Source organism: Somniosus microcephalus, unplaced genomic scaffold (assembly GCF_052327205.1).
Source record: "Somniosus microcephalus isolate GS21.2 unplaced genomic scaffold, FLI_Smic_1.0 unresolved_chr2, whole genome shotgun sequence".
NCBI classification, from domain to species: domain Eukaryota; kingdom Metazoa; phylum Chordata; class Chondrichthyes; order Squaliformes; family Somniosidae; genus Somniosus; species Somniosus microcephalus.
Genome location: NW_028225180.1, coordinates 88,755,879 through 88,778,754, shown reverse-complemented (window position 1 = coordinate 88,778,754; position 22,876 = coordinate 88,755,879). Strand labels below are relative to the sequence as shown.

Sequence of the window (22,876 nt, the reverse complement as noted above, 5' to 3'; positions counted from 1 at the left end):
CAGCCTTTAAGATAATGGAGAGACGGAAAAGTAGAGCCAGGTTTGCAGACTTAGTGAATTTCATAGACAAACAGGCTAAAGTTGCTAGGGACCCACTGTTCGGAAACATCAAGGATGTCAGCCCAACTACTGATGGAAGAGTGAAAGTCAAGCCTGCTGAATCAAAGACTCTCAGGAAAGGTGGTTCCAAGGGAAGCAGCTTTGCAACTATCGTCACTCAAGCTGGAGAAGAAGTCTCAGAACTCATCTCCCAAAAGGAGCAGCACAGTGACGCCTGCTAATGCCTTTCAGAAGCCATGTTTATTCTGCCAGAAGAATCACACATTGGATTTCTGCAGTGACATCAAAGCACAGCCACATAAGGACAGAATCGAATTTCTGAAGGACAATGGCCTATGTTTTGGATGTCTTTCTCAGGGGCACCTGAGCAGAAACTGTAAGCAAAGAACAACATGCAGAGAGTGCACTCGGAAACATCCCAGTCTGCTGCATCTCCATAAAGAAGAACAAGTCTCTAAGAAGAGTGAAGAAAACAATACCGACGAGAAGGTTGTTTCAAGTGCTCTGGTGTCGCTAGAACCAGAGACTTGTGGATTCACTGGGGCCGGTGACAGTGATTGTATTCTTGCCATCGTACCTGTAAAGACCAAGTCTAAGAGGAGTGAGAAGTTTGTGGAGACTTACGCCTTCATGGATCCAGGTAGTTCAGCAACGTTCTGCACAGAATCACTCATGCGACAGCTGAACGTTAGAGGCAGAAGAACAGAAATCCTATTATGCACCATGGGTCATGAGAAGTCAGTGCAAAGTTATAGCCTGTCAGACTTAGAAGTGTGTGGATTTGAAGAGAAGGACTTCATAGACCTGCCTAATGTTTTCACACAGAGGGAGATTCCTGTTAAAATAGGGAACTTAGCCCTGCAGAAGGATGTGGAGAGATGGCCTTACCTGGAAAAGGTAAGGCCATCCCATACATTGAAGCAGAAATTGGCCTATTAATTGGAACCAATGCCTACAAAACTATGGAGCCATGGCAGGTGATAAACAGCAAGGATGACGGACCCTACGCAGTCAGGACAGCCCTTGGATGGGTAGTCAATGGACCGGTAAGGAGAGATGATGGCAACAAGTCGAACAAGGAGCAACGACAAAATGTCACAGTTAATCGTATCTCTATCGCAAGCATTGAAGAGCTGTTGATACAGCAGTTCAACGCAGACTTCTCAGAACGCAGCTGTGAGGAAAAGACAGATGTCACAAGAAGACCATCAGTTCATGGATTTGATGACAAGGTCTACACAGTTCATTGATGGCCACTATTACATTGGTTTGCCACTGAGAAGACAGACCGCGAAGATGCCGAACAATCGCTGCATAGCAGAGCAGCGCACCATCAGTCTAAAGAGAAAGCTGAACAAGAACCCCGACTTTCACGAAGACTACAAAGGCTTCATGAGAAACATCATAGCGAAAGGCTATGCTGTAAAGGTGCCCGAGGAACAGTTGAACAGAGACGATGGAAGGGTCTGGTACATTCCTCATCACGGTGTGTATCACCCAAAGAAAAAGATCCGTGTAGTGTTTGACTGCACCGCTTCATTCAGAGGAACTTCACTGAATGACCAGCTGCTTCAAGGTCCTGATCTTACTAATACCCTCATTGGCGTCTTGACGAGGTTTAGACAAGAGCTCATTGCCATGATGGCAGATATAGAATCAATGTTCTACCAAGTCAGAGTCCCTGATGAAGATGCTGATCTTCTGCGTTTCCTTTGGTGGCCAGATGGCGACGTTAGTCAAGCGATGGTGGAATGTAGAATGGCTGTACACTTGTTCGGAGCCACATCATCTCCCAGCTGTGCAAGCTACGCTCTCAGAAAAACTGCAGAAGATGGCAAAGGCAAAGCACCATCAGAGGCTGTGGAGACAATCTTCAGAAACTTTTACGTCGATGACTGTCTGAAGTCCGTGTCAACAGAAGACGATGCCATTGCACTGTCAAGAGACCTTAGAACTCTGTGTTCGAATGGAGGATTCCATCTGACTAAGTGGATAAGCAACAGCAGAGCAGTTCTAACTTCTATCCCAGAAAAGGAAAGAGCCACTGAAGTCAAAGATCTGGACCTGAGCCACGATGTCCTTCCTATCGAGAGAGCTCTTGGTGTACAATGGTGCATTGAGTCAGACACGTTCAACTTCAGAATAATGGTGAACGAAATACCATCCACAAGATGAGGGATTCTCTCCGTGGTCAGTTCCATCTACGACCCTCTTGGATTCCTGGCACCACTCATTATGCCGGTGAAGCTGATCCTACGAGAGCTGTGTAGAGACAAGAGAGGCTGGGATGAAGATATTCCAGAAGGTCAAGCTCAGAGATGGCTCAGATGGTTGACAGATTTGCTTCAACGTCAGTAGATGCATCAAGCCTGTGAGTTTTGGAGTTACAAAGACGGCTCAACTACATCATTTCTTGGACGCCAGTGAGGACGGCTATGGCACGGCGACTTACCTCTTGCTGACAAATCAACAGGGCCGGAAACATTGTTCCTTCCTCATGGGGAAATCCAGGGTGGCTCCGCTGAAGCAGGTCACCATCCCGAGACTGGAGTTGACGGCAGCGGTTGTTGCAGTTAAAGTTGACAAGATGATGCGGAAAGAGTTACAGCTCCCACTAGAAGAATCTGTCTTCTGGACGGATAGCACTACGGTGCTGAAGTATATAGAGAATGAGAAGATACGCTTCAAGACCTTCGTAGCAAACAGAATCTCATCCATTAGAGAAGCTACACAACCATCTCAATGGAGGTATGTAAACACCTCATTAAACCCAGCAGATCAAGCCTCACGGGGATTGAAGGCTGAAAACTTCATGAGGAGTGAAACTTGGATACAAGGCCCAAGTTATCTGCTGGAAACGGAGAGATCATGGCCAGAAAGACCAGATATGCCAAGTCAGATTGCTGAAGACGACGTCGAAGTCAAGAGATCAGTCACAGCAAATCTCATAACTACGAAAGAGAACTTTTGACAGTGAACAAGCTTGTTAACCATTTCTCAGGATGGCACCAATTGAGGAAAGCAGTTGCGTGGTTTCTAAGGTTGAAAGAGTTGCTGCTACACCTGAGCGGTAAGAGAAAAAGGTATTGAGCCACTATCAGTCAGTCTGAACGTAACCCTGATAAGCAGAGAATGCTTCTACAGCAATATATGCACCAGCACAAGACCACATTGGGTAAGAATTCATTGACTGTGGAGGAATTGGCCAAGGCTGAGATGGAGATAGTTTGCTTCAGTCAAAGACAAAGATATCCAGAAGAAATCGAAGCTTTACAGCGAAATACTCCAATCAAGAAAGGTAGTCATATCTACAAGCTGGACCTTACACTGCAAGATGGAGTACTGAGGGTGGGAGGGCGACTAAACAAATCTGCTATGCCAGAGGAGGCCAAGCATCCTGCTATCCTTTCTAAGGACCTCCGGGTTGCTACTCTCATTCTTCAGCATATACACCAGAGTATTGGACACAGTGGGGGGAACCACATGCTTGCAAAGCTAAGACATAGATACTGGATTCCAGGAGCTAATTCTGTAATAAGAAAAATACTCTCTGAATGCATTGTTTGCAGACGGTTACACGACCCTGGAAAGACCGATCACAAAGCTCTGCCTGCTACAAGAAGCAGCGTGAAAGGTTCCCGATCAAAAAAAAAGGGACATTTATATTGTAAATATGTTGAACTCATTAGTTTATGACTCTTAAGAATGTTTGAATAATTGCTATGCTTCATGTGCCTAGTCAATTAGGGGCCAGAATGTAAGAGTCATGAAAGTTTAAGAAATTGTAAAGAAGAAAGAAAATACTTTAAAATATTGGTTAAATATTATGGTACAGTATGTATGTACATTTGTTTATTATTGATGCATATTCTAGCATAATATAGTTAATTTACCTGGCTGACTTATTGTATTGAGAAACCCCCTCTTTTCTTGTTCCAATAGTATAGTCTGAGAGACCCCCTTTATTCTTGCTACAATGGTATAGTCCTTAAGCTTGTCACATGATATCCAGCCATTTTACAGTTCAAGCACCACGAGGCTAGGAAAGGTAGAAGCTTTGATGGCTGTGGAGCAATACAGTTTTTGACCGTGTGTGTATTTAAACGTATTTTACTTTGGAAATCCTGTTTGAAATATATTACAGTAAACAGTTAAAAGACAAAGTTACGTTTTGGAACGTTTTATTTCGACACGCGTCTACTCGTTGCTAAAAGCCTCAAAGCTCAGTGGCTGCATATTGAAAACTAAGGAGCACCACTACACCGGGGCTAAAAGGGTTAAACTACGAGGACAGGTTGCACAGACTGGGCTTGTATTCCCTCGAGTTTAGAAGAACTTAAGAAAAGGAGCAGGAATAGGCCACTTGGCCCCTCGAGCCTGCTCCGCCATTCAATAAGGTCATGGCTGATCTTGGGCTCAAAGCCACTTCCCCGCCCGCTCCCCATAACCCTTCACTCCCTTATCTTGCAGAACTCTCTCTATCTCCACCTTGGATGTATTTATTTTGGAGATTAAGGGGCGATCCAATTGAGGTGTTTAAATTGTTAAAAGCATTCGATTGGGGAGATCGAAAGTAACTAGTGCCTCTGGTGGTGGGAGCCCGTAACAAGGGGGCGTAACCTTAAAATAGGGAATAAGCAAAGGTACAACATCAACCCCATCCCCTCCCACAGCCCATGGACACTCTCCCCTATCACAGACTCTACCCACCCATTGAATCTCCTCCCACAGCCCATGGACACTCTCCCCTATCACAGACTCTACCCACCCACTGAATCTCCTCCCACAGCCCATGTACACTCTCCCCTATCACAGACTCTACCCACCCATTGAATCTCCTCCCACAGCCCATGGACACTCTCCCCTATCACAGACTCTACCCACCCATTGAATCTCCTCCCACAGCCCATGTACACTCTCCCCTATCACAGACTCTACCCACCCATTGAATCTCCTCCCACAGCCCATGGACACTCTCCCCTATCACAGACTCTACCCACCCATTGAATCTCCTCCCACAGCCCATGGACACTCTCCCCTATCACAGACTCTACCCACCCATTGAATCTCCTCCCACAGCCCAAGTACACTCTCCCCTATCACGGACTCTATCCACCCATTGAATCTCCTCCCGCAGCCCATGGACACTCTCCCCTATCACAGACTCTACCCACCCATTGAATCTCCTCCCACAGCCCATGGACACTCTCCCCTATCACAGACTCTACCTACCCATTGAATCTCCTCCCACAGCCCAAGTACACTCTCCCCTATCACAGACTCTACCCACCCATTGAATCTCCTCCCACAGCCCATGTACACTCTCCCCTATCACAGACTCTACCCACCCATTGAATCTCCTCCAACAGCCCATGGACACTCTCCCCTATCACAGACTCTACCCACCCATTGAATCTCCTCCCACAGCCCATGGACACTCTCCCCTATCACAGACTCTACCCACCCATTGAATCTCCTCCCACAGCCCAAGTACACTCTCCCCTATCACAGACTCTACCCACCCATTGAATCTCCTCCCACAGCCCATGGACACTCCCCTATCACGGACTCTACCCACCCATTGAATCTTCTCCCACGGCCCGTGTACACTCTCCCCTATCACAGACTCTACCCACCCATTGAATCTCCTCCCACAGCCCATGGACACTCCCCTATCACGGACTCTACCCACCCATTGAATCTTCTCCCACGGCCCGTGTACACTCTCCCCTATCACGGACTCTACCCACCCATTGAATCTCCTGTGGTTAAGTCCTGTGTAGATCCTCCCTCATCCCTAAATGGAAATAATCAAAATTGCAGATGTTCTCTGGGCCCTGCCTTCTACCCCTTCCCCCATAACACAGAACCCTTAATATCGCATCTGTCCTCCTGTCCTCCAACATCCATTGCCAATCTCCTCACAAATCCAGGACACCTACTCGGTCAGGGATGACGGGCACCCAAGGTAAGGTGGGGTTAAAAAATTCCCTAAATCTATGATTAATCCAACCGGGAATTCAGGAGAAACTTCTTTACCCAGTGAGAGGACAAAGCAAGGGAATACACAATGAATGGTAGGACCCTAGGAAGGACAGAGGGACCTTGGTGTACATGTACATAGATCCCGGAAGGCAGCAGGACAGGTAGATAAGGTGGTTAAAAAGGCATATGGGATACTTGCCTTCATTAGCCGAGGCATAGAATAGAAGAGCAGGGAGGTCATGATGGAGCTGTACAAAACGCTAGTTAGGCCACAGCTGGAATACTGTGTGCAGTTCTGGTTGCCACGCTATAGGAAGGATGTGATTGTATTGGAGAGGGTGCAGAGGAGATTCACCAGGATGTTACCTGGGCTGGAGTGTTTCAGCTATGAGGAGAGACTGGACAGGCTGGGGTTGTTTTCCTTAGAGCAGAGAAGGCTGAGCGGGGACCTGATTGAGGTGTACAAAATTATGAGGGGCATAGATAGGGTAGATAGAAAGGAACTTTTCCCCTTAGTAGAGGGGTCAATAACCAGGGGGCATAGTTTCAAGGTAAGGGGCAGGAGGTTTAGAGGGGATTTGAGGAAAAACTTTTTCACCCAGAGGATGGTTGGAATCTGGAACTCACTGCCTGAAAGGGTGGTAGAGGCAGGAACCCTCACAACATTCAAGAAGCATTTAGATGAGCACTTGAAACGCCATAGCATACAAGGCTACGGACCAAGTGCTGGTAAATGGGATTGGAATAGACAGGGCTTGATGGCCGGCGCGGACACGATGGGCCGAAGGGCCTCTTTCTGTGCTGTATAACTCTGACTCTGGGTGAGAATGTGGAACTCGCTACCACAGGGAGTGGTTGAGGTGAATAGAAACATAGAAACATCGGAGCAGGAGTCAGCCATTCGGCCCTTCGAGCCTGCTCCGCCATTCAATATGATCATGGCTGATCCTCTATCTCAATACCATACTCCCGCTCTCTCCCCATACCCCTTGATGCCTTTTGTGTCTAGAAATCTATCTATCTCCTTCTTAAATATATTCAGTGACTCGGCCTCCACAGCCTTCTGTGATAGAGAATTCCACAGGTTCACCGCCCTCTGAGTGAAGAAATTTCTCCTCATCTCAGTCCTAAATGTCCTACCCCGTATCCTGAGACTGTGACCCCTCGTTCTAGACCCCCCCCCCCACCCCAGCCAGGGGAAACATCCAGTCTGTCTAGGCCCGGTCAGAATTTTATATGTTTCAATGAGATCCCCTCTCATTCTTCTAAACTCTAGTGAATATAGAAGGCAAATAGTATGATAGCAAAATACTGCAGATGTTGGAAATCCGAAATAACAACAGAAAATGCTGGAAAAACTCAGCAAGTCGGGCAACATCCGTGGAGAGAAATTTGAGTTGACGTTTCGGGTTTGACCCTTCTTCAAAACTGGAGAGAAAAGGAACTAGATCGAAGGCAGGGCTGCGATCGGACAAAAGAATAAAAGAACCGAAAGAAGTAAAAGAGATTAGAAGCTAGACGAGATGGTAATAGGCTGTGATTAGGTGTAAAGTGTACTGGCAGGGCAAAAGATAGCTGCCAGGTGTGAGAGAGAAACAAAAGGAAAGGGGGGGGGGGGGAAAGGAAAGGAGTGGAAAAATATAAGTGAAAATGAAATAGGGGCCGAGGTTATGATCTGAAATTGTTGAACTCGATATTGAGACCGGAAGGCTGCAGACTGCCTAATCGGAAGATGAGGTGCTGTTCCTCGAGTTTACGTTGAGCTTCCGTGGAACAGTACAAGAGGCCAAGGACGGTGAGGTCCGAGTGGGAATGGAGCGGTGAATTGAAATGACAGGCGACCGGAAGCTCGGGGTCACCCTTACGGACTGAACGGAGGTGTTCCGCAAAGCGGTCACCCAATCTGCGTTTGGTCTCCCCAATGTAGAGGAGACCGCATCGTGAGCAGCGAATACAGTATACTAGATTGCGAGAAGTACAAGTAAATCGCTGTTTCACCTGGAAGGGGTGTTTGGGGCCCTGGACAGTGGGGAGGGGGGAGGTATAGGGGCAGGTGTTACATCTCCTCCGCTTGCACGGGAAGGTGCCAGGCGAAGGGGAAGGGCTGTTTGGGGTGATAGAGGAGTGGACTAGGGTGTCTCGGAGAGAGCGGTCCCTGCGGAATGCTGAAAGGGGAGGGGAGGGGAAGATACGTTTGGTGGTGGGATCATTTGGAGGTAGCGGAAATGCCGGAGGATGATCCGTTGAATGTGGAGGCTGGTGGGGTGAAAGGTGAGGACAAGGGGAACCCTATCGTGGTTCCGGGAGGGAGGGGCAGGGGTGAGGGCAGAGGTGCGGGAGATAGAACTGACACGGTCGAGGGCAGTGTCAACCACGGTAGAGGGGAATCCTCGGTTGCGGAAAAAGGAAGACATGTCTGAAGCACTGGTGTGGAAGGTGGCATCGTCGGAGCAGATACGGCGGAGGCGGAGAAACTGGGAGAATGGAATAGAGTCCTTACAGGAAGCGGGGTGGGAGGAAGTGTAGTCCAGGTAGCTGTGGGAGTCAGTGGGCTTGTAGTAAATATTGGTCGATAACCTATCCCCAGAGATGGAGACGGAGAAGTCGAGGAAGGGAAGGGAAGAGTCAGAGATGGACCATGTGAAGGTGAGGGAAGGGTGGAAATTGGAGGCAAAGTGAATGAAATTGTCAAGTTCGGGGCGAGAGCAGGAAACGGCACCGATACAGTCATCAATGTATCGGAAAAAGAGGTGAGGGAGGGGACCCGAGTAGGACTGGAACAAAGATTGTTCCACATAGCCCACGAAAAGGCAGGCATAGCTAGGACCCATGCGGGTACCCATGGCAACACCTTTGATTTGGAGGAAATGAGTGGAGTTAAAGGAGAAGTTGTTCAATGTGAGAACAAGTTCAGCCAGGCGGAGGAGGGTCGTGGTGGATGGGGACTGGTCGGGCCTCTGTTCGAGGAAGAAGCGGAGTGCCCTCAGGCCATCCGGGTGGGGGATGGAGGTGTAGAGGGATTGTATGTCCATGGTGAAAAGGAAGCGGTTGGGGCCAGGAAACTGGAAACTGTTAAAGTGGCGGAGGGCGTCCGAAGAGTCGCGGATGTAGGTGGGAAGAGACTGGACAAGGGGAGAAAAGATAGAGTCAAGATAGGAAGAGATAAGTTCCGTAGGGCAAGAACAGGCTGAAACGATGGGTCTACCAGGGCAGTCCTGTTTGTGGATCTTGGGAAGGAGGTAGAAGCGGGGTTGGGGAACTATGAGGTTGGTGGCAGCGGGGGGAAGATCGCCAGAGGAGATGAGGTCAGTGACAGTCTTGGAAACGGTGGTTTGATGTTCGGTAGTGGGGTCATGGTCCAGGTGGAGGTAGGAGCAGGTGTCGGAGAGTTGGCGTTCAGCTTCCGCTAGGTAGAGGTCAGTGCGCCAAACAACAACAGCACCACCCTTGTCAGCGGGTTTAATGACAATGTCAGGGTTGGATCTAAGAGAATGGAGTGCTGCAAGTTCAGAGGGAGGTAGGTTGGAGTGAGTGAGGGGAGCAGAGAAATGGAGACGGCCGATGTCACGGCGGCAGTTAGCGATGAAAAGATCTAGAGAGGGTAAGAGGCCAGGGGGAGGGGTCCAGGTAGAATGGGAATTCTGCAAGCGGGAGAAAGGGTCAGTTGTGCGGGGGGAGGACTCCTGGCCAAAGAAGTGGGCACGGAGACGAAGGCGGCGGAAAAAGAGCTCAGCATCGTGCCGAGCTCGAAATTCATTGAGGTGGGGGCGTAAGGGGATGAAGCTCAGGCCTTTGCTGAGGACTGATCGTTCAGGGTCAGAGAGTGGAAGGTCAGAGGGGATAGTGAACACACGGCAGGGGGTGAGATTGGGAGAAGGGGGGTCAGAGGAAAGTGAAGGGGAAGAAGGTTCCGGAGGGGCGTTGGTGTCCAAGAGTTGATGAAGCTTGCGATCCTTGACATCGGAAAGGAAGAAGAAAAGTTTTTTGTTGAAGCGTCGGATGAGTCGAAGGATGAAGTGGAACTGAGGACCCGGACAGCTTTGAGATAGAGTGCGCCGGTGTTGCTGAAGAGAGAAGTCGAGTGTGTTCATGTGGCGCCGCATGGCGTTGAGCGTGGATCTCAGGATGCGGCGAGAGCAGTAGTTCGAGGAACGATGAATATCTTGGAGATATTTGTAATCCTGGGTGGATCCGAAGCACGAAGGGTGGAAGTTTAGTTGGAATCCACGTGGAGTAAGTCGGAACCGGAGACAGTTGCTGAGGAAAATGATGTGGCTGTGAAACCGAGTCTTGGCAGATACCTGATCAAACACGAGAAGGGAAACTGAAAGTAATGAAGATGAACAAGGTTGAAGAGCCAAACGGAGATCCCGTCGCAGAGAAGAGCAGAACTTCTTCAAGGTAGGCATTCCTAGAAGAGGTGTGGCAGTGAACCAAACACTAGTACGATAGCAAAATACTGCAGATGTTGGAAATCCGAAATAACAACAGAAAATGCTGGAAAAACTCAGCAAGTCGGGCAACATCCGTGGAGAGAAATTTGAGTTGACGTTTCGGGTTTGACCCTTCAAAACTGGAGAGAAAAGGAACTAGATCGAAGGCAGGGCTGCGATCGGACAAAAGAATAAAAGAACCGAAAGAAGTAAAAGAGATTAGAAGCTAGACGAGATGGTAATAGGCTGTGATTAGGTGTAAAGTGTACTGGCAGGGCAAAAGATAGCTGCCAGGTGTGAGAGAGAAACAAAAGGAAAGGGGGGGGGGGGGGGGGGGGGGGGAAAAGGAGTGGAAAAATATAAGTGAAAATGAAATAGGGGCCGAGGTTATGATCTGAAATTGTTGAACTCGATATTGAGACCGGAAGGCTGCAGAGTGCCTAATCGGAAGATGAGGTGCTGTTCCTCGAGTTTACGTTGAGCTTCCGTGGAACAGTACAAGAGGCCAAGGACGGTGAGGTCCGAGTGGGAATGGAGCGGTGAATTGAAATGACAGGCGACCGGAAGCTCGGGGTCACCCTTACGGACTGAACGGAGGTGTTCCGCAAAGCGGTCACCCAATCTGCGTTTGGTCTCCCCAATGTAGGCAAATAGTATGTTGGCCTTCGTAGCGAGAGGGTTCGAGTACAGGAACAAGGATGTCTTGCTGCAGTTGTACAGGGCCTTGGTGAGACCACACCTTGAGTATTGTGTGCAGTTTTGGTCGCCTTATCTGAGGAAGGATGTTCTTGCCATGGAGGGAGTGCAGCGAAGATTCACCAGGCTGATACCTGGGATGGCAGTAATGACGTATGAGGAGAGATTGGGTCGATTGGGCTTATACTCGCTGGAGTTTAGAAGAATGAGAGGGGATCTCATTGAAACTTATAAAATTCTGACAGGACTAGACAGACTAGATGCAGGAAGGATGTTCCCGATGGTCGGGGAGTCCAGAACCAGGGGTCACAGTCTAAGGGTAAGGGGTAAGCCATTTAGGACAGAGATGAGGAGGAATTTCTTCACCCAGAGAGTGGTGAACCTGTGGAATTCTCTACCACAGAAGGCAGTTGAGGCCAATTCATTAATTAAATATATTCAAGAAGGAGTTGGATATATTTCTTAAGGCTAAAGGGATCAAGGGATATGGGGAGAAGGCAGGGACAGGGTACTGAAGTTGGATGATCAGCCATGATCTCATTGAATGGCGGAGCAGGCTCGAGGGGCCGAATGGCCTACTCCTGCTCCTATCTTCTATGTTACAGGCCCAGTCGACCCAATCTCTCCTCATACGACAGTCCTGCCATCCCAGGAATCAGTCTGGTGAACCTTCGCTGCACTCCCTCTATGGCAAGAACATCCTTCCTCAGATAAGGCGACCAAAACTGCACACAATACTCAAGGTGTGGTCTCACCAAGGCCCTGTACAACTGTAGTAAGACATCCTTGCTCCTGTACTCAAACCCTCTCGCAATGAAGGCCAACATAGCATTTGCCTTCCTAACTGCTTGCTGTACCTGCATGTTTGCTTTCAGTGACTGGTGTACAAGGACATCCAGGTCCCTCTGTACATCAACATTTCCCAATCTCTCACCATTTAAATAATACTCCACCTTTCTGTTTACTTTTCGTTATCCAGAGAGTGGTGAGAATGTGGAACTCGCTACCACAGGGAGTGGTTGAGGTGAGTAGAGTAGATGTATCTAAGGGGAGGCTGGATAAACACACGAGGGAGAAAGGAATAGAAGGTTATGGTGATGGGGTGAGATGAAGAGGGGTGGGAGGAGGCTCGAGTGGAGCAGGAACACCGGCACGGAGCTGTGGGGCCGAATGGCCTCTTTCTGGGCCGTGCGCTCGATGTAAAAACCGGATTCTGTTTCCCCACAGCAGATGCCCGGAAATCGATGTCGGAATTCTGGGAGGAGCACTCCAGGAAAGGTACGATCGAGGAGATGATGCTGGACTCGAGCGCGGAGGTGATCACCCAGGTGGAGAAGCCCGAAATCCTCTCCATGTTGCCCAACATCGACGGCAAGATAGTTCTGGAGTTGGGAGCGGGAATCGGGTACGTCACGGCGGGGGAGGCTCCGTTCTAACCGCGGGCCGGGGCCGGGATCACGCTGTGCCGCTCCGGTCTGGCCGTCTCCACCTCCGCACCCTCGCCGTCCTCTTTGACCCTGAGCTGAGCTTCCGACCCCATCTCCGCTCCATCAACCAAGACCGCCTACTTTCACCTCCATCTCCCTCATCCCTACCTCTGTTACCTCCAGACTCCGACTATTCCAACACTCTCCTGGCCCGGCCTCCCACGTTCCACAATCCGTAAACTCCAACTCATCCCAAACTCTGCATCTCACCCAGTCCCATTCACCCATCACCCCCTGTGCTCACTGCCCCGTGTCCTAACTCACACCCAGTCCCATTCACCCATCACCCCCTGTGCTCACTGCCCCGTGTCCTAACTCACACCCAGTCCCGTTCACCCATCACCCCCTGTGCTCACTGCCCCGTGTCCTAACTCACACCCAGTCCCGTTCACCCATCACCCCCTGTGCTCACTGCCCCGTGTCCTAACTCACACCCAGTCCCGTTCACCCATCACCCGCTGTGCTCACTGCCCCGTGTCCTAACTCACACCCAGTCCCGTTCACCCATCACCCCCTGTGCTCACTGCCCCGTGTCCTAACTCGCACCCAGTCCCGTTCACCCATCACCCCCTGTGCTCACTGCCCCGTGTCCTAACTCGCACCCAGTCCCGTTCACCCATCACCCCCTGTGCTCACTGCCCCGTGTCCTAACTCGCACCCAGTCCCGTTCACCCATCACCCCCAGTGCTCACTGCCCCGTGTCCTAACTCACACCCAGTCCCGTTCACCCATCACCCCCTGTGCTCACTGCCCCGTGTCCTAACTCACACCCAGTCCCGTTCACCCATCACCCTGTGCTCACTGCCCCGTGTCCTAACTCACACCCAGTCCCGTTCACCCATCACCCCCTGTGCTCACTGCCCCGTGTCCTAACTCACACCCAGTCCCGTTCACCCATCACCCCCTGTGCTCACTGCCCCGTGTCCTAACTCACACCCAGTCCTGTTCACCCATCACCCCCTGTGCTCACTGCCCCGTGTCCTAACTCGCATCCAGTCCCGTTCACCCATCACCCCCTGTGCTCACTGCCCCGTGTCCTAACTCACACCCAGTCCTGTTCACCCATCACCCCCTGTGCTCACTGCCCCGTGTCCTAACTCGCATCCAGTCCCGTTCACCCATCACCCCCTGTGCTCACTGCCCCGTGTCCTAACTCACACCCAGTCCCGTTCACCCATCACCCCCTGTGCTCACTGCCCCGTGTCCTAACTCACACCCAGTCCCGTTCACCCATCACCCCCTGTGCTCACTGCCCCGTGTCCTAACTCGCACCCAGTCCCGTTCACCCATCACCCCCTGTGCTCACTGCCCCGTGTCCTAACTCACACCCAGTCCCGTTCACCCATCACCCCCTGTGCTCACTGCCCCGTGTCCTAACTCACACCCAGTCCCGTTCACCCATCACCCCCTGTGCTCACTGCCCCGTGTCCTAACTCACACCCAGTCCCGTTCACCCATCACCCCCTGTGCTCACTGCCCCGTGTCCTAACTCACACCCAGTCCCGTTCACCCATCACCCCCTGTGCTCACTGCCCCGTGTCCTAACTCACACCCAGTCCCGTTCACCCATCACCCGCTGTGCTCACTGCCCCGTGTCCTAACTCACACCCAGTCCCGTTCACCCATCACCCCCTGTGCTCACTGCCCCGTGTCCTAACTCGCACCCAGTCCCGTTCACCCATCACCCCCTGTGCTCACTGCCCCGTGTCCTAACTCGCACCCAGTCCCGTTCACCCATCACCCCCTGTGCTCACTGCCCCGTGTCCTAACTCGCACCCAGTCCCGTTCACCCATCACCCCCAGTGCTCACTGCCCCGTGTCCTAACTCACACCCAGTCCCGTTCACCCATCACCCCCTGTGCTCACTGCCCCGTGTCCTAACTCACACCCAGTCCCGTTCACCCATCACCCTGTGCTCACTGCCCCGTGTCCTAACTCACACCCAGTCCCGTTCACCCATCACCCCCTGTGCTCACTGCCCCGTGTCCTAACTCACACCCAGTCCCGTTCACCCATCACCCCCTGTGCTCACTGCCCCGTGTCCTAACTCACACCCAGTCCTGTTCACCCATCACCCCCTGTGCTCACTGCCCCGTGTCCTAACTCGCATCCAGTCCCGTTCACCCATCACCCCCTGTGCTCACTGCCCCGTGTCCTAACTCACACCCAGTCCTGTTCACCCATCACCCCCTGTGCTCACTGCCCCGTGTCCTAACTCGCATCCAGTCCCGTTCACCCATCACCCCCTGTGCTCACTGCCCCGTGTCCTAACTCACACCCAGTCCCGTTCACCCATCACCCCCTGTGCTCACTGCCCCGTGTCCTAACTCACACCCAGTCCCGTTCACCCATCACCCCCTGTGCTCACTGCCCCGTGTCCTAACTCGCACCCAGTCCCGTTCACCCATCACCCCCTGTGCTCACTGCCCCGTGTCCTAACTCACACCCAGTCCCGTTCACCCATCACCCCCTGTGCTCACTGCCCCGTGTCCTAACTCACACCCAGTCCTGTTCACCCATCACCCCCTGTGCTCACTGCCCCGTGTCCTAACTCACACCCAGTCCCGTTCACCCATCACCCCCTGTGCTCACTGCCCCGTGTCCTAACTCACACCCAGTCCTGTTCACCCATCACCCCCTGTGCTCACTGCCCCGTGTCCTAACTCACACCCAGTCCCGTTCACCCATCACCCCCTGTGCTCACTGCCCCGTGTCCTAACTCACACCCAGTCCCGTTCACCCATCACCCCCTGTGCTCACTGCCCCGTGTCCTAACTCACACCCAGTCCCGTTCACCCATCACCCCCCCGTGCTCACTGCCCCGTGTCCTAACTCGCACCCAGTCCCGTTCACCCATCACCCCCCGTGCTCACTGCCCCGTGTCCTAACTCGCACCCAGTCCCGTTCACCCATCACCCCCTGTGCTCACTGCCCCGTGTCCTAACTCACACCCAGTCCCGTTCACCCATCACCCCCCGTGCTCACTGCCCCGTGTCCTAACTCGCACCCAGTCCCGTTCACCCATCACCCCCCGTGCTCACTGCCCCGTGTCCTAACTCACACCCAGTCCCGTTCACCCATCACCCCCTGTGCTCACTGCCCCGTGTCCTAACTCGCACCCAGTCCCGTTCACCCATCACCCCCTGTGCTCACTGCCCCGTGTCCTAACTCACACCCAGTCCCGTTCACCCATCACCCCCCGTGCTCACTGCCCCGTGTCCTAACTCACACCCAGTCCCGTTCACCCATCACCCCCCGTGCTCACTGCCCCGTGTCCTAACTCACACCCAGTCCCGTTCACCCATCACCCCCCGTGCTCACTGCCCCGTGTCCTAACTCACACCCAGTCCCGTTCACCCATCACCCCCTGTGATCACTGCCCCGTGTCCTAACTCACACCCAGTCCTGTTCACCCATCACCCCCTGTGCTCACTGCCCCGTGTCCTAACTCACACCCAGTCCCGTTCACCCATAACCCCGTGCTCACTGCCCCGTGTCCTAACTCACACCCAGTCCTGTTCACCCATCACCCTCTGTGCTCACTGCCCCGTGTCCTAACTCACACCCAGTCCCGTTCACCCATCACCCCCTGTGCTCACTGCCCCGTGTCCTAACTCACACCCAGTCCTGTTCACCCATCACCCCCTGTGCTCACTGCCCCGTGTCCTAACTCACACCCAGTCCCGTTCACCCATCACCCCCTGTGCTCACTGCCCCATGTCCTGACTCACACCCAGTCCCGTTCACCCATCACCCCCTGTGCTCACTGCCCCGTGTCCTAACTCACACCCAGTCCCGTTCACCCATCACCCCCTGTGCTCACTGCCCCGTGTCCTAACTCACACCCAGTCCTGTTCACCCATCACCCCCTGTGCTCACTGCCCCGTGTCCTAACTCACACCCAGTCCCATTCACCCATCACCCCCTGTGCTCACTGCCCCGTGTCCTAACTCGCACCCAGTCCCGTTCACCCATCACCCCCTGTGCTCACTGCCCCGTGTCCTAACTCACACCCAGTCCCGTTCACCCATCACCCCCTGTGCTCACTGCCCCGTGTCCTAACTCGCACCCAGTCCCGTTCACCCATCACCCCCTGTGCTCGCTGCCCCGTGTCCTAACACGCACCCAGTCCCGTTCACCCATCACCCCCTGTGCTCACTGCCCCGTGTCCTAACTCGCACCCAGTCCCGTTCACCCATCACCCCCCGTGCTCACTGCCCCGTGTCCTAACTCGCACCCAGTCCCGTTCACCCATCACCCCCTGTGCTCACTGGCCCGTGTCCTAACTCACACCCAGTCGGGTTCACCCATCACCCCCTGTGCTCACTGCCACATGTCCTAACTCACACCCAGTCGGGTTCACCCATCACCCCCTGTGCTCACTGCCCCGTGTCCTAACTCACACCCAGTCCCGTTCACCCATCACCCCCCCGTGCTCACTGCCCCGTGTCCTAACTCACACCAAGTCCCGTTCACCCATGACCCACTGTGCTCACTGCCCCGTGTCCTAACACACACCCAGTCCCGTTCACCCATCACCCCCTGTGCTCACTGCCCCGTGTCCTAACTCACACCCAGTCCCGTTCACCCATCACCCCCCCGTGCTCACTGCCCCGTGTCCTAACTCACACCAAGTCCCGTTCACCCATCACCCACTGTGCTCACTGCCCCGTGTCCTAACACACACCCAGTCCCGTTCACCCATCACCCCCTGTGCTCACTGCCCCGTGTCCTAACTCACACCCAGTCCCGTTCACCCATCACCCCCTGTGCTCGCTGACCTACATTGGCTCCCGGTCCGGCAACGCCTCGATTTTAAAATTCTCATCCTGGTGTTCAAATCCCTCCACGGCCTCGTCGCCCCCCTCCCTATCTCTGTAACCTCCTCCAGCCCCTACACCCCTCCCTATCTCTGTAACCTCCTCCAGCCCTACTACCCTCCCTCTCTCTGTAACCTCCTCCAGCCCCTACAACCCACCCTATCTCTGTAACCTCCTCCAGCCCCAACAACCCTCCCTATCTCTGTAACCTCCTCCAGCCCCTACAACCCTCCGTATCTCTGTAACCTCCTCCAGCCCCTACAACCCTCCCTATCTCTGTAACCTCCTCCAGCCCCAACAACCCTCCCTATCTCTGTAACCTCCTCCAGCCCTACAACCCTCCCTATCTCTGTAACCTCTTCCAGCCCCACACCCCTCCCTATCTCTGTAACCTCCTCCAGCCCCTACAACCCTCCCTATCTCTGTAACCTCCTCCAGCCCTACAACCCTCCCTATCTCTGTAACCTCCTCCAGCCCCTACAACCCTCCCTATCTCTGTAACCTCCTACAGCCCCTACAACCCTCCCTATCTCTGTAACCTCCTCCAGCCCCTACAACCCTCCCTATCTCTGTAACCTCCTCCAGCCCCTACAACCCTCCCTATCTCTGTAACCTCCTCCAGCCCTACAACCCTCCCTATCTCTGTAACCTCCTCCAGCCCTACAACCCTCCCTATCTCTGTAACCTCTTCGAGCCCCACACCCCTCCCTATCTCTGTAACCTCCTCCAGCTCCTACAACCCTCCCTATCTCTGTAACCTCCTCCAGCCCCTACAACCCTCCCTATCTGTGTAACCTCCTCCAGCCCCTACAACCCTCCCTATCTCTGTAACCTCCTCCAGCCCTACACCCCTCCCTATCTCTGTAACCTCCTCCAGCCCTACAACCCCTCCCTATCTCTGTAACCTCCTCCAGCCTCTGCAACATCCCTATCTCTGTAACCTCCTCCGGCCCTCTAACCCCCTCCGAGATCTCTGCGCCCCTCCAATTCTGGCCTCTTGAGCATCACCTGATTTCCATCGCTCCACCATTGGCGGCCGTGTCTTCAGCCGCCTGGGCCCCGAGCTCTGGAATTCCCTCCCTAAACCTCTCCGCCTCTTTCTCTTCCTTTAAGACGCTCCTTAAAACCGACCTCTTTGTCCCAGCTTTTGGTCGCCTGTCCTAATATCTCCTTATGTGGCTCGGTGTCAAATTTGGTCTGTACCCCAGTGAGAGCACCTTCAGGAGAGGAGGGGACCCGTACCCCAGTGAGAGTCAGCACCTTCAGGAGAGGAGGGGACCCGTACCCCACTGAGAGTCAGCAACTTCAGGAGAGGAGTGGACCCGTACCCCAGTGAGAGTCAGCACCTTCAGGAGAGGAGGGGACCCGTACCCCAGTGAGAGTCAGCACCTTCAGGAGAGGAGGGGACCCGTACCCCACTGAGAGTCAGCAACTTCAGGAGAGGAGTGGACCCGTACCCCAGTGAGAGTCAGCACCTTCAGGAGAGGAGGGGACCCGTACCCCAGTGAGAGTCAGCACCTTCAGGAGAGGAGAGGACCCATACCCCAGTGAGAGTCAGCACCTTCAGGAGAGGAGGGGACCCATACCCCAGTGAGAGTCGGGGGGTGGGGGAGGAGGAGGGGACCCATACCCCAGTAAGTGTCGGGGGGAGGAGGAGGAATGTATGGTGGGGAAATGGGCTAGCCTGATGATGGAGTCCCTTTAGCCTAAAATGGGAACCGATGTTTGGGAGGGGTCGGGGGTGGGGAGCGCCGTACACACGAGCGATTGGCGTTTGCGCTGGATCGAGACCCCACGAGCTAAACCGTCCTTGTCCGTTTGTCTCTCTTCGCTCGCAGGAGGTTCACGGGTCACCTGGCCAAGATCGCCAGCCACGTCACGGCCGTGGACTTCATGGAGAAGTTCGTGGTGAAGAACCGAGAGCTCAACGGTCACCGTGGCAACATCTGCTTCCTGCAGGCCGACATCACCCAGCTGGAGTTGCCGGGCAACAGGTCTGTGAATCCAGGCCTAAAATTTAGGCCGAGAACTCGAAGCTTAAAATCAGGCGGTGTTCCCACAATTCCATTATCGGGGATGGGGTAGGGGAATCCAGGGATTTTGACCTAGACACCATGGCCAATAGGTGTCCAAGTCGGGATGGTGTGTGACTTGGAACCAGATGCACAGGAGGAGGCCATTCGGCCCATCGTGCCTGTGCCGGCTCTTTGAAAGAGCTCTCCAATTAGTCCCACTCCCCCCTGCCCTTTCCCCACAGCCCTGCACATTTCTCCAATTCCCTTTTGAAAGTTACTATTGAATCTGCTCCCACCGCACTTTCAGGCAGCGCATTTCTATTTTAAAAAGTGTTAGCCGTGGCTCAGTGGGTTTAGCTCTCTCGTCTCTGAGTCAGAAGGTCATGGGTTCGAGCCCCCACTCCAGAGAATCGAGCCCCATAATCCAGGCCGCACTGTCGGAGGGGCGGTACTGAGGGAGCGCCGCACTGTCGGAGGGCGGTACTGAGGGAGCGCCGCAGTGTCGGAGGGGCAGTACTGAGTGAACGCCGCACTGTTGGAGGGGCAGTACTGAGGGAGCGCCGCACTGTCGGAGGGGCGGTACTGAGGGAGCGCCGCACTGTCGGAGGGGCGGTACTGAGGGAGCGCCGCACTGTCGGAGGGGCGGTACTGAGGGAGCGCCGCACTGTCGGAGGGGCGGTACTGAGGGAGCGCCGCACTGTCGGAGGGGCGGTACTGAGGGAGCGCCGCACTGTCGGAGGGGCGGTACTGAGGGAGCGCCGCACTGTCGGAGGGGCGGTACTGAGGGAGCGCCGCACTGTCGGAGGGGCGGTACTGAGGGAGCGCCGCACTGTCGGAGGGGCAGTACTGAGGGAGCGCCGCACTGTCGGAGGTGCCGTCTTTCGGATGAGACATTAAACCGAGGCCCTGTCTGCCCTCTCAGGTGGATGTAAAAGATCCCACGGCCACTATTGGAAGAAGAGCAGGGGGAGTTCTCCCCGGTGTCCTGGGGCCAATATTTATCCCTCAACCAACATCACTAAAACAGATGATCCGGTCATTATCACATTGTTGTTTGTGGGAGCTTGCTGTGCGCAAATTGGCTGCCGCGTTTCCTACATTACAACAGTGACCACACTTCAAAAAAAGTACTTCATTGGTTGTAAAGCGCTTTGGGACGTCCTGAGGCGGTGAGAGGCGCGGGAGAAATGGGAATCTGTCTTTCTTTTCACTGTTTCAAAGAATGTGGAAAAAAAAAAGGCAGGGGGGGAGAAATTCGGTGGAGCTGCAAACGGGGCGCCAGGCTCGCCTGGGCGCCGGAATTAGCGCAGCGTTCGGAGCAGCAGCGATCGCCGGAAATTCAGCTTGAGCACCCCAAGAGGGAGACGGGGCGAGGCTCGAGGCGCTCGGCGTCCCTCTTAGGGCGCTGAAACTGAATATCGCAGCACAACGTGCCGCTGCGCCACACGCTGCGGTACTGCAGGCCTTCCTCCCATTCTTAAGGGGGAGGGGCCTGCACCAGCGCGATGAGCGATCGCGAGGGCCGGCAAAAGAGCCCGGCACCGAGGAGAAGTGCCGGGCTCTCGGAAAACAGCCGGCACTGCCGAGGGGGGCGATCAGGAGGCCGGGGACGGAGGTGCTGGCAGGCGGCCACCCCGCGCCTCCACCTTAATTTGCGCCACTGCCGCCACAGGAAGGCCCCGTGAACTGGGCGCGAGTTGCGAACTGCGTTACAGCGGGGGGTGCTACCGAATATCGAGATCGGGGCGGTAGCGGGACGCTGCGCACACTGATGACGTCATCGGTGGCGGCGCAGCGCAACAGGTTAACGCCACCATTAGTGCCCCAGCTAAATATCGCGGGAGGCGTGGCCAGTGGCGCTAAAGCCACTGAGTGCCCTCTTTAGGCGCTAACTGGTGGCACAGCCCACTGAATTTCTGGGCCCGTGTTTTGTTTAATGCCCTGATGATTTTTCTCTCTCGCTGTTGCTCGCTGCCGTGTGCTCGAGATTAATTTTCAATTCCTGGAGACCGCTGGGGAATTCCCGGGGCGGTTGGCAGGAGTTGGGCCCCCTCCTGGTCTCGAAGGAGTCTGTGGTGGAGCGATTCACATTCCACTGTGCTGGTGGCGGGGGAAGGGGCTAATCCCTCTCATGGTACAGGTAGACTATCCTTTATCCGCAGTTCCGAAAACCTCTAAAAACCGAAAGTTTTTTCGTGGAGCGTAAGTCGTGCGCACGACATGACCCGAGTGGCGCCAAACATGACAGGAGTGGTCCGGGAGCTCTGCCTTTCCCTGTGAGCAGGGCAGAGGGTCACAGAGTTCCCTCCTGGGTAGGAGATTGCAGGCCAAGCCGGGCAGTGTGAAGGAGGTACCGGGAGAGTGAACCCAACAATACAGCGGCCCGTCCGATAGCTGCAGTGGCCCATCCGATAGTCTTTTCTTCCCCCCCCCCCCCCCCCCACCGACCTGATTTGCGGGCCAGCTTAGTGTAGGAGTCAGCCGATATCTGGCTTTCCCACAACTGGCGGCGGCAGTCGAGCCCCAGACCCCCGCTAAGTCAAGGAATTCAGATACAGAGCAGGGGGAGCCGGAAACCTCGATCTAACGGCAGAAATCAGCAGCCGTTTTGTTAGTTTTTTTTTCTTCCCCTAGCATTGTTTTAAACAGTCAGGCTGTGCAAAGAGTCTCTGTAGCTTAGCAACAGCTTCAGAGACGCTTCCAAGGCAGGGCCCGAGTGTTTACAAGCTGTTGCTGAGTGTTTGTTGTCAGAAAACCTTCTGAAATCCGCAAAATTCTGAAAACCGAAACACAGCTGGTCCCAAGGTTTTCGGATAAAGGATAGTCTACCTGTAGTGACGTTTGTAGCGCGCCCTGAGGCGGAGGATTCCAAGCATTGCCCGCCGCGTCGTGACGGAGCTTAGCGGCTGGAGTTTGGGATCACCTGACCTGAGAGTTACCCCGGCCTTTTTATTGGGACTTGGTTGGAATTCCCAACCCACCCTCAAACCAGCCCACAGAGGACTGGGCCTCGGGCTCTGGAACAGGGGAGGCTGAGGGGAGAAGTTATCGAGGTGTATAAAATTATGAGGGGCCCAGATAATGGGGGGCACAGATTTGAAGTAATTGGGGGAAGGTTTAGAGGGGATTTGAGGGGAAATGTCTTCACCCAGAGGGTTGTGGGGGTCTGGAACTCACTGCCTGAAAGGGTGGTAGAGGCAGGAACCCTCACCACGTTTAAAAAGTACTTGGATGTGCCCTTGGGATGCTGTAACCTGCAGGGCTACGGACCGAGTGCTGGGAAGTGGGATTAGGCTGGAGAGCTCTTTGTTGGCCGGACACGATGGGCCGAAATGGCCTCCTTTCCATGCTGTAACTTTCTAATGAGGAAGGCATTCGAT

The 22,876-nt window shown here is 54.0% G+C and overlaps 1 protein-coding gene across 2 annotated transcripts in view; it reads left to right on the top strand.

Annotated features, from left to right (window-relative positions):
- The window catches only part of pmt (phosphoethanolamine methyltransferase), a 50,799-nt gene that overhangs the window by 12,528 nt on the left and 15,395 nt on the right, over positions 1–22,876 (top strand). Inside the window, exons 2-3 of one of the 2 annotated variants that reach the window (XM_085976301.1) lie at positions 12,405–12,579; positions 19,320–19,475. In XM_085976301.1, coding sequence (XP_085832427.1) covers positions 12,405–12,579; positions 19,320–19,475 — 331 coding nt within the window. Of the gene's footprint in view, positions 1–12,401; positions 12,580–19,319; positions 19,476–22,876 lie in introns of both variants that reach the window. The other variant, XM_085976300.1, reaches the window with a different exon arrangement.